The sequence below is a fragment of the Chroicocephalus ridibundus genome, chromosome 6, assembly GCF_963924245.1.
Source record: "Chroicocephalus ridibundus chromosome 6, bChrRid1.1, whole genome shotgun sequence".
Taxonomy (NCBI): domain Eukaryota; kingdom Metazoa; phylum Chordata; class Aves; order Charadriiformes; family Laridae; genus Chroicocephalus; species Chroicocephalus ridibundus.
In genome coordinates, this window is record NC_086289.1 from 14,602,232 (window position 1) to 14,617,430 (window position 15,199).

The following is a 15,199-nucleotide window of genomic DNA, read 5'->3' on the forward strand; positions in this document are numbered from 1 at the left end:
TTCCCTTATTTCTTTTTTACTCTCCTAGCTTATGAAAACACGGAAGTTGTCCATAAAGTGAAGATTAACCAAAGTGCCTAAACTTTGAGGAAGCAGGAATCTGAGCCTCCTGGCTAGTTAGTCCCTGTTTCGTGGCTGACTTGAGCCCAGCTGTCCACCACAATCTTTTTTAAACACACATGTAGGTCATGCTTAGCCAGCTCCCACTGTATTTGCTGTTCCACTCAGCGCTGGTGCAAGTTGCTTTGTATTTATTTAATTTCTGGTGAAACATACTGTCCTGACCAAGAATGCTTCTTGCTGCAAGGTATTTCTAGACACATTTGGAAAATCGTTATAAAAGCGCTCCGTTCCAGAAACCTCGCCTCACATTGTTCATTTTAATTTTCTCGCTATGAGGAGTTGTGAGCCCTGTGCCAAGTTCCTCCTTAGTTGTATAATTCTGGGCATTTTGTTTACTTTGTCGGTCATATTACAATAATATTATACATGCAAATTTCATTCAGGGCGCAGAATACTTTTGAGATTTTGCACAAATAAAATGAAAACATTTCTCCCTCTCTGCATTCGCTCCTCTGCTGTGTTACTCGAGAAGAGTTGGGATTTAGGTTCCTGCCTCGGAATTGATTGACAAGAACAGTAACAAAACTGAGAGCAGTTCTCTTGCAAAAATATAAAGGACCGTGAATTGCGGTGTTGAGGATATCAGGGCTCTGCGTTTCTCTTTATGCATGCTCAGCAGTTCCTTCTTCCTCGTAATACAACACATTTTTCTCTTATCCAGCACAATTCGTAGAGCTCAAAAAGAAAATAAATACTGTCATCACTGAGAGCCTTCTGCTGTGACCACACTGCAGGGTTTAATCTTTGAGGAAGAACTCATTAGGGAGGAAATGTGCTTCATGGTTTCCCTTAAACAGCTCCTCAAGTCCATTTTTCTAAAGGTGTGGATCTGTGCCAGGTGAAGCCACCCCAAGCCCAGGCTGCTGCCTCCCCGCTCCCAGCTGTGCCGTGTGCTGGCTCAGGGAGCTGATGGGGCTGGATATGGTCCCGCCACCGGCTTCCCCACAAGCACCAACACCTCGGACTGCTCCAGCCACACTGCGCAGGGACTGCGAAACTGTGGGAGATTCACAGGGATATTCCTCAACGCAGGAATATAAAGCTTGGTTTTTCATCAGGAAGGAAAGATGAAGGCGGGAGAAAGGCAGTGTCCTATTTAAGGAGATGCTCTGGTTGCAGACAGGTGTGGAGCTGGGGAGTTGGGCTTAAGCAACACCCACCTCTGCTGCTCAGCACAAGGAATGGAGAGGGTGTTCTCCTGCTGTGACTGCGGTTTGATTTGTCTTACTGCCCAGTGCTATTAAATTTTTAGACCAGCTTAATTTTTAATTCCAGTGCTCCTGATTAAAACGGTTATTTTTTGAATGGAAAAAACCAAAATCAGGGGAAGGGAAGGTGTGATTTATTCTGATTCTGGCAAGTGAAAAACTTACTTTAGATTAAAACTTCCTTGCCTAAAAATGTTGGGTGATTTTAGTTTTTCTCTTATTCTGACTTTATGTCGACTGTTTGTAATCTGGAAGCTTCTTTGACTTTTGTTTATGTAGATGAGCTGTAAAAAACTTGTCATCTCATCTTTTCCCTTAGAGACCAGAGGATCTTTTCTCTCAGGTGGTTAGGGTTCTTAGGGTCTTAGTGTTGGTTTTTCTTTATAGTCATTAAAAACAGCTCTTGTCATTTCACTATACCATGTCTTCGGTGGAGACGCTGCATTTTTGTAGCCAACAGACACATTTGACCGGTGTTCTTGGAATCAAGCTGAGCGTACCTTCGGTTAGGATCTAAGCACAGCTTTGAAATGGGCTAAGTCTGCAGCTTCTGAGAAGCACCTGACTCTTCTCAGAAACTGTCATGGTGATTTAATCTCAACTTTTATCTTTAGTTTCTGGGATACTGCAGATATTTACTACTTTGAGAAAACCCCCTGAATTAAGCTGGTCAGCTTCTGGCAGTAAATATTTGTAAGTCTACAAACGTGTAAGTCTATCTACTTAGCCCCCTGTGTCTAGGGGAACACTGTGCATGGGAGATGTCTTCCATTATCAGGATTTGAAGTTGAGGTCCTGAGTGCCTACAAAATAACCCAGTATCTGTCTGAGCCTTCACAAGAGAAGTGAAATTGGTTCAATATTTTTTTTGTCACTGTTTAGTCTGCCATTTAATTTGCCAAAGCATATCCAAGTTTAAATTGATTTAAATGTTCTCATTTCCTGTCCTCAATGTGTTGTGTAATAACCTCCTTTAGTTTTTTTTAAATATTTGCTCTGTTTCACTCCAGCACTGGTGGGTGAAGTAATTACCACGTCAAATCAGTCGGTAGGATGCCTTGAAATCTGCCAGGTCCTGTGCATTGTTGGGGCATGATTAGACCCTGCCACGTATGGTTTCTAGGTCACAGGCAATATTTACGAGCTGATGGAGAAAGAGAGATCTTCACCAGCTGTTACCAAGAGGGGGCTGGTATAGTAATTTTCATGTTTTAGTCATAAGACTTATTTTGGAACAAAAATACGGTAATAGATGTTGTTTGTTTCATTGCCTTCAGTAAACTTTTCCAGATCTTCAGTATCAACACGTGCTGGTTGTTTGGTTTTTTTTAGTTTTGGGATGCAGCTTGTAAATACTCCGAAAGCAAGTGATGAAAAAATGTCGGAGGCTTAGAGATCTTTCCACGGTTTTTGGTCAGTTTGGTGTCGTCATCATCTAAACATAGGCCGGCTGGACTGGAAGAGATCTCTTGGGTCACAGCTTCCTTGTTTTCGCCTTTCACAGGCACTGTCGTATTACCCTTTTTATAGGCGCATTCAGCTCTGTCCTAGTGCTTGGTTTTTGCCTGTTCCCAAATATTGCAATTCTGAAATGCTCTTCTGACCTTCTTTGCATTTCCCTTCCTGTTCCTGTCATGTTCACAAGGATGGAAAACTGTGCCCTGGGGGCTAAGCCTAAAGGCAAAAGCAAAATTAGACTCTGCAGGTTGGACAAAAAATGTTACTAGCGTCTCCCAGAGGTATGTTATTCCTTTTTAAAGCTCTCCACTTTCAGAAACAAATGGCACAAACGTGAGATCAGAAATCATGTGCTTGACTTCGCTAATAAATAATGCTTCCTGGCATCAGCAGTGACAGAATGTAATCAGCTTCATTATACAAAGTATGAGACTGTGTTTAGTACCAAATAGCATTTTGCGTTGGCCTCTTGAAAATCAGAGCTATCTTGATGTTAAAAGGCAAACACAGATTCAAACTGCAGATTCGGATAATTTGCTCCACCTACTCAAAAGCCAGATATTTCAGGAGTGAGTTTTAGTGATTTACGATCCCATCTCATATTTCCAAAAGGCATTTCTTTACCAGTCTCCACTTTTTTCCCCATCACTTTGTCTTGTTTAGGTAATACATAAATCTATCAGAAAAGAGCGTCATCTAGAACCTCTGAGGCCCCTTAGTGACAAGCCCCATTGTCAAAGGCAGGCACTTTGCCAGGAAACTGTGACTCCCAGAGAGAGTGTGCAAGGTTAGGGAGAAAGTATACTATTGCCAGAGAAACTGTATTCCAAGTGGATTTGTGTGGAACAACAACAATATCCAGTGACTGGTTAAATTAGCCACAGATGTGTTTTCTAGAACACTGTCCAAGAAGATATACAGTACTTTAAGGCTTGCTTCAGACATAATGATCTTCTGAAGTCAAATCAGATCCAAGCGAAATTGCATTGGTACTAGGGAAGCTTTAAAGGAATTGTGTAATATGATTCAGACAAGTAGATGAATCAGACTGCTGTGAACTAAACAAGGAGCACATCGGTGAGAGATGAGGTAAGACGACTCACATAGAAGTGTGATAGTTTGATGTTAGCAGTTTGCTGTTAAAATTCGAGCAGCGGCGGATTGACACGGGCAGTTAAACGGACACGTTATGCCGGCCACCTGCCCAGAACGTGCGTGCGGAGGAGAATCTCCCAGTGGTTTCTTTCAGCTTTTCAGAACGTACGAGTGCTTGGTTTTGCACTTGCCGTCTCCATTGCTGCATTGCTGTCCCTGCGCCACTCCTCATACACGGCAGTGCTGCCGATTTCAGTTCTTAAGAGGATAATTACTCTGCTGAGGGCAATGCGTTTATTAAATATTTGGAGAATTTGCACATACTGAAATCAGAGTGCAGGTGAAGGCTCTGGGACTTTTCTCATACAGGCGAATTTTGTCTCGGCATCACAGCTCGAGCAGTACATGGGATTTCTGCCTGAGATCAGTGTTGAGAAGCTCAGCTTCCATCCCGCAGCCGAGTTCTAACTCGCGTTCTTAAAGTTCAGATAAGACAGACGGTGGAGAGAAGTCCTGTTGAATTACAGCTTTGCTATATGGTTTAAAGTTCTGGGGAAACATAAGCAGCTTAGTTACTGTAGTAGTTGGAACATGAAGCAAGAAAAGTTTTTGTTGTACTCTCTGGCCTATTTCTTCACAATGTTATTTACTTGGACTAAATTGAATATGGTGTATTAAGATGTTGTCATCAAAAAGGGCCTGGAAGTATTCAGCTTAGATTCTCATTGCAATAAGCATTAATAATAAAAGTGGAATTTAAAAAATAGCAGTTTTGTCAAGGAGTTGCAGGTGAGTTAAAATTTCAAAATAGAAATAATATATTCTCGTGGATGAAACTTCATCGTAGTCACTGTTTTTCAGAGCTTTATTAAATGCTTTTAACACTAGTGTTGCAAATGTGGAAACAGATCTGTTTAAGTTTGCTTTGAATTTCCAGATATTGTTCCAGAGAGGGCTCAAATGCTGTGAGCATTTTTTCACAGGAATGTTATTTTCTTTTCCTTTCCTTGTTACCTCTTTGTAATAATTTGTTTTAATCAAGCAAATTGTATCGCTTCCTATCCTCTGCTTCCAGTTTCTTCTTACTTGAGCTCTGAATTCAGCTTCAGGAGATTTTGCACTTCTATTCTTAGGAATTTTTGCAGGTCACATGCAAAGCCGTGTGTGTGTGTGCATGCATGCGTGTACGTCTTTAGACAGCATACCAATAATTAGAATAACCCTGCAAAGTCATGGCTTTGCTTCAGGAGGACTCATGGCAAAAAATGAAACATGCCTCCGCTTTCAGGTATATTTTCTGATTTCGACCTAAAAGAGCCTGACATCCTGACAGCTGGCACAATGTGTTTGTTCTAAAACGTGATTATTTTGAAAATGCTTATACCTATGGCTTTATTTCTTCTTTCTTTACAGGGTCTTTGTAAACAGAAGTTTAGCCATGGAGAAGATAAAGTGCTTTGGTTTTGATATGGATTATACACTTGCTGGTGAGTATCTTAATATTTTTTTTGGTCATTGACTTAGTTTGGAATATTGCCTCTTGTTGAGCAAAAACCAGTTATGGGTTGGGCTACTCCAGTTAGCAGGTGCTTCTTCTATTAGCAAATATATTGTTCACTATTCATTGCACTTTAATTTTAGGTGTTACCCTTAAATTTGTTGTCTGCAAGCTGTATTTGGTCACAAGCCATGTTGCTGTAGTACAGTTTCAAGTGATTACGGGTGCCAAGGAAACCGAAGCTTAATAAGTCTAATTGCTTCCTTAGATTCCACTGTATTTTGACATTGCCCCTGGTGCAAGCTTGGCTTTGAATAACGAGGTGTTTTCTTTTATCCTTGGTGCGTATGGCGGGCTACACCTTTAGCCAGCAGGTTCTCCTGTGTCCTGGGAGGGTCATTTTTGAATAGGTTTTCCCCTTTCCTGCTCCTTGGTTGGCCACATCAGTGACTCATTTTGAGAAGAGGCAAGGCAGGGGGAGTGTCTAGTGTCAGCTGAACAAGTTTATTTAGAAAGCTTTGCCCATTCTTTATGGCAGATAGGCTTTGGGAGGTTGCATAAGACCTTTTAGTTTCATTAAATTTTTTGCACGACTTCTCCATCTTTCAAATACTCAACAGGCAAGTTCTCAGAGACTTTTGATGAAAGGGGGTAAAGTTACCATTTTCTGCATAATCAGACTTCCACGATGTTATGTGTTTTAAGGAAAGAAGAGGTAAAAAGCCCACTTTCACTTTCCTAAGTTATAGTATCACACAGGCTGTAACTGAGGATGTCACGTACAATCCTGCCTTCTTTCTCATTACCACTTCCAAGGTTGTGGAGAAAAAGTTCCTATCACCCTTGATATTTCATTTTAGAATTGTTGTGAATGTAAACTGAGAAAATGGGAGGTAGAGTGTCAGGGTCACCTAATAATAAGTTAATGCAGTATGTCAACTATGATCATCTAGTTACTGTGTTTACTGAGAAGGAATGAGAGATGAGTAATGTGGCAAGGGACAGCGTGAGGGTCAGAGGAGCGGGGGTCAGTGGCTAAGCAAAGGGCAGGAAGGTTTCCATGTGTGCATGCTTCAACACAATGCTGCAAGGAGCAATTTTGGAGGCCGTGGAGGGTAATTGCAGTTTATATTTAGATCACTTGCTTTTGTTCTTTTAAGCAGTTATCCATGAGGCAGTAGTTATATATAAAAGGTTTGGTTGTTTAGCACCTTATTTATACATCCGTTTAAAGTTCCTGCCGCTTTTTAAGTCATGGAGTGTATCGTTGTTAATCTGTGCTGGATCTGACTGCAGGCGCGTGCTCTCCGTGTTTGTATTTCCCAGCTGTGACAGCCTTGTGGCAGTGCCTTTAAGGAGTGCAAAACGTTTGTTAAAGAACAAATGCTTCAAAAAAAAAAAAAAAAAAAGAGTTGTGGGTTTCACTTCCGTAGCGGAAAAACAACTTCTGTGCCTTTCGCAAACTGGCGGCATTTCCCAAGGACTCAAGTGATCCCAGTGGGACTGGCATGGAGCATGAAGCATGTTGATAACTTTCATCCTGACAGAAGGAGAGCTTCAGCACTATCCTCACTTCTCCGACTGCTCATTTTACTCGCGTCGCTTGTTCCTGTAAACACAGAGCAAACGTGTTGTTATCCACAAAACGATGCTTGGTTTGATGAGAGGAAAAAATGTGAATGTTTCAAGCATCCTAAAACAGTACCCAGGGACATGGAAACCTGGGGCTTCCAAGGCTGAAAGATCACAGTGCTACAGTTGGTAGACAAAGTTGGTACGTTTAGGGGAGTTGAGTGACAGGGTGTGGTGCAGAAAAAGAAATGGGATGTGGTCTGAGCAGAAAACTGGAAATCTGAACCGCTCTGGCATAGGCTGCTGTCCTATGACTTCTTTTGTGGTACAACAGAGATAATAGTTGCAGATTATTTTACAAGGAGTTGTGAGAATGTAATTAGGTTGGAAAGCCTTTTGCAGATGAAAAGCATTATGCCTGGTAAGTACTATTACCCTTTTTTTCACTTGACTGGGAAATTACTATACAAAATTACCTGTTTTTCTTATGTCTCAGAGTCATCCTTTCTTCTCCATGTGGGCTTTTGTTACCTGACCATTATTTGCTATATATAACTGTAACACACAAGAAAAATTACTTATTCATTGCAGGGCCTTTAAGGATTGTAGCATTAGAATATGATTATAATTAATTAATTGGAAATGATAATGAAGAAGGGGGGCAAGTGAACATACATTAGTATGTTGTAGTGCATTCATTAGACCCTGGTGTGTTTTCTGTCTGGGCACGTTATCATGTACACACTCTTTCACATGGACATGCTACTGTCTAGGTGGAAAAAACCCAACAATGTAAAAAGCTAGTTCATCTGTAATTTAGCATCTGGAAATGGTATCTGCATACCAGATGGTGCATGCTGAGCCTTTTGGATACCATTCAAGACATGTAAATAGACCAAGGAAGAAGAATGGAACCATCTCCAGTGTCATCAGCTCCTTGTCTAGTTTTCTGTGTTTGTACTTTCAGATATTGCTAAGTCACTTTCTTGAAAAGTTGTTTAAAAATACCCCGAGCACAATCTTCATATTCAATGATTGAAGGCAGTCAGAGACATTGACCCTGCCAAAAACCATATGCCATGTCCTTTCCCCTCTCTCTGTCATGAACTTTCACATCAGAAATAAACCGATGACATTCATCCCATAGTTGACACAAACCTGCTTACAATAACACTGTTCTCTGCCTGGAATAATCTAATTTTGGTAGGGACATGGCATTTCCATTTTGAAGTATATTGTAGCAGCAACTACACACATGCTGCAGTGATCATGCGTTCTACCATTAGGATGACTGAGAACGTCAGCTTGCCAACTGACAGCAGTTTTAGTATCATCATGTTATATTACACATAAAATACGATTTCATGCATTATTTTATAGGGTAGTTAGTATTTCTTAGCCTTATTAAATTAAAGGACCGCTTAACTCAGAATTGAAAAATTTCAAGGCTGTCTGATATAGCATTGCCACAGTGATTTTGCTTGCTTTTATGTCAAAATTAGGTTCAACTTTGAATTCTTATTAATAACTTCTATGTTCTCTCATTGTGTTTGTGTCCTTGCATAGGGTTGAGAAATACTGTTAATGGGTGGGTTGGACAAACAGTCTTTTTGTCTTGAGAGCAGAGCCTGAAGGTTTTAGCCTTCTCTTCTGAGAAATTATGGTCATTAAATTGCTGAATTTGTAGCCGCTGTGATTACAGCTAGAATTAATTTGACTGCTGGGAGCTCAAAATAAAATGAAAGCAAATTGAAATAACTCTTCACAGGTTTTATATCCCTTGTTTACCATGAAGGATTGCTGTTGCCTCCTCATGGGGTGATTAAGATCTCCTACACGTATGGAAACTCACAAGCCACTCTAGGTCTAATACTACGCTAATGCTAGAGGCTCAGAAATCTGTCTTGTATATGAAGCTCACTGTCCCCTTCCCACGCAATGTTTGGTTTGCTGGTGTTAGTGAATCACATTTAGTACATAAAAGAATGTTTCCTTTCAGCTAGGTGTTACTGGGATGGAAGTCAAAAGAGCAGGAAGAACAGCAGGGTTTGACTGTGGTTTGTGTGCCTAGTTAAATAGTTGCTGCTTAAAATCTTGGATGGCTTGACGCAAACAAGAGTCATCAGCTATTTCAGCCCTTGCTGTTAGCGGAGGTTAAGACAAGTTTCTGTGATGTTATGCAGCAGTGGTTCCAGCAGCCCTTCGTTCTTTGCTGCTGCTGACCTTGCTGCCTGCCTTCCTGTTTAAGTCCTTAAGTTAGGGAGATTTGAGGGTCCTTCTGTAGTGCATTTGTGTTTGCTAAATAGTAGTTTCTTTTATTATCTGAATGATTCATCTCTGTTTATTCATCTAGACTGGCTAGAAGACCAGTAGTCACTAACAATTCTTGTCTGCCTTCCTGTTTTACTAGTAGTGTCAAAACTGCTCATGCTTTGGTAAAGGAAAATGTTGCATGTAATCTGAAAGATTGACAGCCTTCCCTGTTTTGTGTTTCCTGCAAACTGCAGCAAGAAAGATAAAGGTATGTCAGTAGAGAGTCTTCACTGCAACACTCACCTGAGACGGGGAGTTGGTGAGGCCCGATGGAAATGCAGCAGAAAGAGATGAGATTCACACAGCATTTTATTTGGCTGCTTCCTTCTCAGTGTGAGCTACACTTGTAATTAGTAGGTCTGGATCCAAGTAATGCAGGAGGCCTTGGCATTACTAGGTCTTAAATGGGACAGGTTGCACAATGAGGTGATGGATAGATGTCCCTTGACAGGAGCAGAGCTAAAGCAGTGGGGTTCTCAAGCTGGCTGTAATTTCACACCGGGCCATTGGCAGATGGAGAGGGAATTAGTAAGAATTACAAACTCAATTGTGCTTGAAAAGATTCCTCTGTGACTGCCTTCCTTCTCCAAAAGTTATGGCCTTGTTGAAAGTTTTATCTTCAGTCTCTGAGGTAGATAAGATGTAATATCAGTAGGCAGGATGTTTTCATTTGGAATGCTTTTCCTGTACTTAAATCACTGCTGCTTCCATGCTCTCCAGAAATCAATAATAAAATTATCATTGGCTGCTGAAAACTGTTTCAATGAAAAAGAAGGGGAAATGAGGCTTGAAAAATACTGGTTTTATTGTGTGCAAATATGATTAATAGAGCATAATCTGATTGGAATATAGCTTGTGTCCTGGAAACATTGCCAACTTAATGCCAAGATTTGGTGCACTGCAAAGATTTTATTGCAAAATTGCTTGTGCTTTCAGCTGTAGCATTTCCCTTCTCATCACATGGGAAAAGACATAGGAAAGACAGCTTTAGTCTTTCCCAACTTACTCCAAAGTGCGACATGCGTAAACAGGTTTTGCCCCTTCCTCAAGTAGGCGTTTGTTTCTAAGTCATCCTCACAGTTTGGAAGAGAGGGAAATTTTTCACACCCACATCTTACTTTTGAAATGTTTTCCTTTACCTGTTTCCTCTGGAAAAGATACACTCAAGCAGGAGGTAAGATTGGCTTGTTGCTGTGTGTGTTCTGGGGGAAAAGGTGGCAGCTGAATTGAGAACTAGTTCTTCAGTTGATCTAGTATTTTCACAGTAGCTCAGTTGCGTCAGTTTTCTGTGTTTTGGTTTCCACAAGTGAGAAATGGGACTAATGGATTTGTACCTTGCATAGATTACACAGATGACAAACAAAGTATAAACGTGGGAGTTTTATACATGAAAGATTCAACTGAATACCTTAAAAAGCTGTTGAGCTTGTAACGTAAGCAACTTCAAAGAAATGTTTGTTCTCCTGTTCATAGAATCACAGAATGCTAGGGGTTGGAAGGGACCTCTGGAGATCACCTAGTCCCACCCCCCTGCCAGAGCAGGGTCACCCAGAGCAGGTTGCACAGGAACGCGTCCAGGTGGGTTTGGAATGTCTCCAGAGTTGGAGACTCCACCACCTCTCTGGGCAGCCTGTTCCAGTGCTCTGCCACCCTCAGGGTAAAGAAGTTCCTCCTCACGTTTAGGTGGAACTTCCTTTGCTCAAGTTTGTGCCCATTACCTCTTGTCCTGTCCCTGGGCACCACTGAGATACTGTTATTGTCTGTTTATTGGTACTGGACTCCAGTACAACTGTTCTAATGAGGCTCTCCTGCTTAGCTTAAAGGTTTGTGTTTAGTTTCCTCATGGTGTAAGGACTACAGGCTTTGAGGCTCTTTTGGGAAGACACTAAGCAGTTTTGCTTCCTTTCCAGTTCTCTGGATAATACAGTTCTTTGTGTCATACAGAAATAGCATGGTGGCTAGAGAAAGCAATTGGTAGATGTAGCAACACTAGCCTTGAAACTGTCCTAGCAATACATGAGATGCCTTGACTATCGCACATCTGCTGTCTGCGTTTTCACATTTGCATGTTGCCAGTTTAACAGGTGCAGATTTTGCAGATTTCAGAGGCCGGTTTAGCCATTAGTGTTTCAAAGCTAAAGGCAGATGGAGAAGCTAAATTGTTCCTAGTATGCTTTGAGCTGGATGTTTTTTCAAATACCAGGGCAGTGCTATTGTCCCTGCTCTCTTTGTGTTGCTGCTCTTCGGGGTTTGGCCATTTAAAGCTGTGTAACGAGCAAAGCCAGGTCTGGAGCTGTGGGATCTCACATGCTGGCACTGGGAATGAGGAGAGGAGAAAGCATGTGTTTCTTGCTCTGTCCCAGTAAATCACCGACTGACAAACTGCTAATCTGCTGTCTGTGGATTCTTGAAGAATCAGAGCGTTAGACAGAAGCTGCTGAAAGAACAAGTCTTCACAGTGTAAGGAAAGTTTCAAAAGCTGCTATATTCTGTTTTCTTGCTCTTAAAACCATGAGAATAACACGAAGCTGGGTCAGCAGGCTGTTAGTATAGCAACGGCCAGTTCTTGTCTTTGCCAGACAGATGGAAACATGATGGTATTTTTCACTCTAATCGACCCCCTTATCTAGTAATCTTAATACCACAACAGAAGTACTATTAAGTTGCAAATACCCTTGTGATGACATGAACAGCTTACTCTGTAGGAGGAACCAAAGCTGAGAGTACAGAAGGCTTTAACTCTGAGATCACATGTGTGCTATTGCTTTGTGAATGCCTTATTTTAGCACACTACAGAAAAACTTATGCATGTGGCTTGTTCACAGCACCAGCACTTGTGATGCATATAAGCCCAGGTGCACAGATGTGTAGCTTTTGAGGCCCACTCTCTTAAGTGAATATGGAGAGAAATAAGAAGCTGGTTTTTTGGACACTAATACAGCTGAATAATGCCTTAATTACAGTGTATAAATGGCTACTATACCTCTAAGTCATTTTCTTTTTATTTCTAGAAGCTAGCAAATTGTGTTTGAACATGAAGTCCATGCAACTGTTTCTTCCCTGTTCAGAAGTCTTCATTGAAGAACTAAGCCCGTGTTTTGGCACAGTAGTTTGTTTCCATGGAAATGCAGGGATATTTCCAGTATGGGATTATGACTCCCAGTGGGCTGTATCTGAGAGAGGTAAATTGTGAAGGCCACTTGTTAAGCACAAAAAAGATTCTCTTGTGTCAGGGAAACCATAAAAAATTCCCATAAAAGAACAGGTGACTGTGTAGTTATCTTTAAGATATTATTCCAATGCAAAGGAATGTTATGCCAACTACTAAAATAGACAAACTGAAGTTTCCTTGAAATGCAGAGTCTGTCTGAATTGCTTCTCTCAACATGCAAAATGTGACCTCAGTGCTGCTGTTGTTACCTCGAGCCATGCATTTTTATTCAGCAGAAGAAATCTTTCCAACACTAAGCTCTGTTTTGCCAGCCTCGGAGGCATATCCAAACAGCCCAAATCTTTGTTACATCGAAGGCAAACAAAGTGCAGCAGCAGCAAGCTAAAAATATCTGGAATTTACCAATGAGAGCACTAATAAGCCTGTTTTGGGAAGAGTTAAAGCTGATGATACTTGACGACACTTGTTTTTAAAACAAGTAGAAGCACAGCACTAAAAACAACCTGAAGTGTAGACCCAATTCAGAGCCAAGCTGAACATCCAGTACTGTGTCAGTCCTTGAAGCAACAACAAATCCTGTCTTTACAGATCCTTTTAGCATGCAGAGCGTGAGAATAGGAGCTGATATGGTTCCAGGTTAGAGGTTTTAGAGCTGAAAGCTGTGCTGTGCACTTGGGGATGTTTGCAGGAGCATTAGAGGTAAGGAATTTTCCATCGCTCTTAGGCTGCAGAGTGGGTGCAGAGCTGCTTTATGGGCACTGCTGCAGTTCGGGACTGCAGAGCCTTTGTGCTTCTCTGTAGGTGTGTGCTGGTTTCCACCCTGAACCCTGTATTTGGCATTGTCGGAAAAGGGTGCTGTGGAGACCCTGAAACTCAGATCCAAAAGATTCAACCCTCTGATGATTAGTGACTCCTTGCCTTGCTTCCTGTTATCAGATTTACTGTCAAAAACATCTGTGGCCGCGAGAGGCTTAGCGCAAGCTCTGGCTGTTCATGCACAGCAGAGCAGCTTGTGTGTTAAGCATACAAAAATATCCTGGGACGCACCTGGAGGTTTTGTCAAGGTCTTGTTTGCTGATCACTACAAATATGTAATTTCTAGTGGAAAAGAAAAGGCACATTAAATATTGAAGTGTTCTTAAAGCTCAGCTTTGTCTTACTGCACAGAACACTTTTGTGCTTGAAAAGGTTTCTTTGGGTAAATGAAAATTATGATCAGTATGGCAGCAGTTTCTTCTAATTTCAGACTGAAAAATTGAATCAATTGAAAGAAACAAAACATACCCTTGCTACCCATTTTGTTTGTTTGGTACTGTGAAAACGCAATGTAAATATAGGCTGAAATACTACAATGCTGCTTTGCATTATACAGTGCATTTTTATTTATGGCCTAGTGGTTAAAATCAAAACCCACGAGTTAAGAGGACTGGGGTCTGTTCCTGGCTGTTTTTCAACTTGTTTTGACCTTTATGGTCACAGTTCAGCCGAGTCCATAAATAAACGGCAAGTCAGTGATTCACCACCTTCCTAATTGAAAACATATGAGTTGTCCCATGGGTTTCGTTTAAGGTTTCTTTTGATTACAATTAGGCACGTTTACCGCTCCATCAGTTTGTTTACAGGCACTGAGCTCCCAGGTCGGCACAGGACAAACGTGCAGGACTCCATTGCCCTGCTCGCAGGGACGCACATAGCAGGCACGCGTTTACGTGGGCAGAGGTGAACTGAAACCTGTGCTGTACACAACCAGGGCTTTAAACAGGAGTGTCTGTTTTTCCCTTTGTGTCTGGTGAGGATGCGGTGAAGTGAAATGTCTGCAGCGGCCATGGCAGAAGTTGAAGTAACACTTGATGGGTCTTTGGAAAGAGAAACGCAAGTCAAGGGGAGCTGGAGGTTTGGGCTTGCCCCCGCTCCTGGGATTGCCAAGCCAGCTGTACACAGCAGTGCAGGTACTTCTGCAAGGTTTCCAGTTCTCATGGAAAAGAAAACCCTCTGCCATGATTCCAGTGCAAAATGGCAGCACCCGGCCAGGCCGTGCAAGCTGGGAGTGGGTCTGGGCTCCCGTCAGAACTGAGCAGTCTTACTCTGCTGTCAAAACTGAAGGGAAGCTAACACCCAGGTGTGAAACTTCAACATGACATTTCAGATTCCTTCCTGTTGTAAGGAATGAATTATTTTAACATAGAGAGCAGCATAGCTTGAAACATTACCGTTTCCCTTCCGTTATGTTTCAATGACAGTGCCGGCCAACACCTCTCCTGGTTAGAAAAGAGCCTGTAACACAGAAGCTGAAGTCATTAGTATTCTAGAGCACAAATCCCCTTCCTCTCTAACTATACGTGAGAACTGGCATTGCTCGGTAACAAGTTATGGAGATAATAGATCCCCTAAAGGCGGGTCAGTATATAGAGGTCAGATGGCATTCTTCACTGCCTGGTTACTTCTGGGGATCCTCAGACCTCTGGCCCTAGAGCTGAGACAAACTTTCCTCGAACGGTGGCAGTATGTGAAATGCTTGTCCAACACTTACGGTTTAATTGGTATTAATTTAATTAAGCACTTATGCTTAATTGTTATTGTTGCTTCAGAGGGGTTTATTTTTTAATTAAGTCCAGTGTCCCAAACACCTTCAGGACTGGTCATTCACTGTTTCCCTCTGGATTCTCAGCTGGAGTTGCAGGTCGGGGGATCAGAAGTCCCCAGGAATGAGTATTTGGTGCTTGCATGAAACAGTCAGCAGTCTGGTTGGTCATGGAAGGG

The 15,199-nt window shown here is 41.8% G+C and overlaps 1 protein-coding gene across 1 annotated transcript in view; it reads left to right on the top strand.

Annotated features, from left to right (window-relative positions):
- NT5C2 (5'-nucleotidase, cytosolic II) overlaps positions 1-15,199 on the top strand; it is a 62,624-nt gene that overhangs the window by 26,710 nt on the left and 20,715 nt on the right. Inside the window, exon 3 of the mRNA XM_063340254.1 lies at positions 5,298-5,371. Coding sequence (XP_063196324.1) covers positions 5,298-5,371 — 74 coding nt within the window. The remainder of the gene's footprint in view (positions 1-5,297; positions 5,372-15,199) is intronic.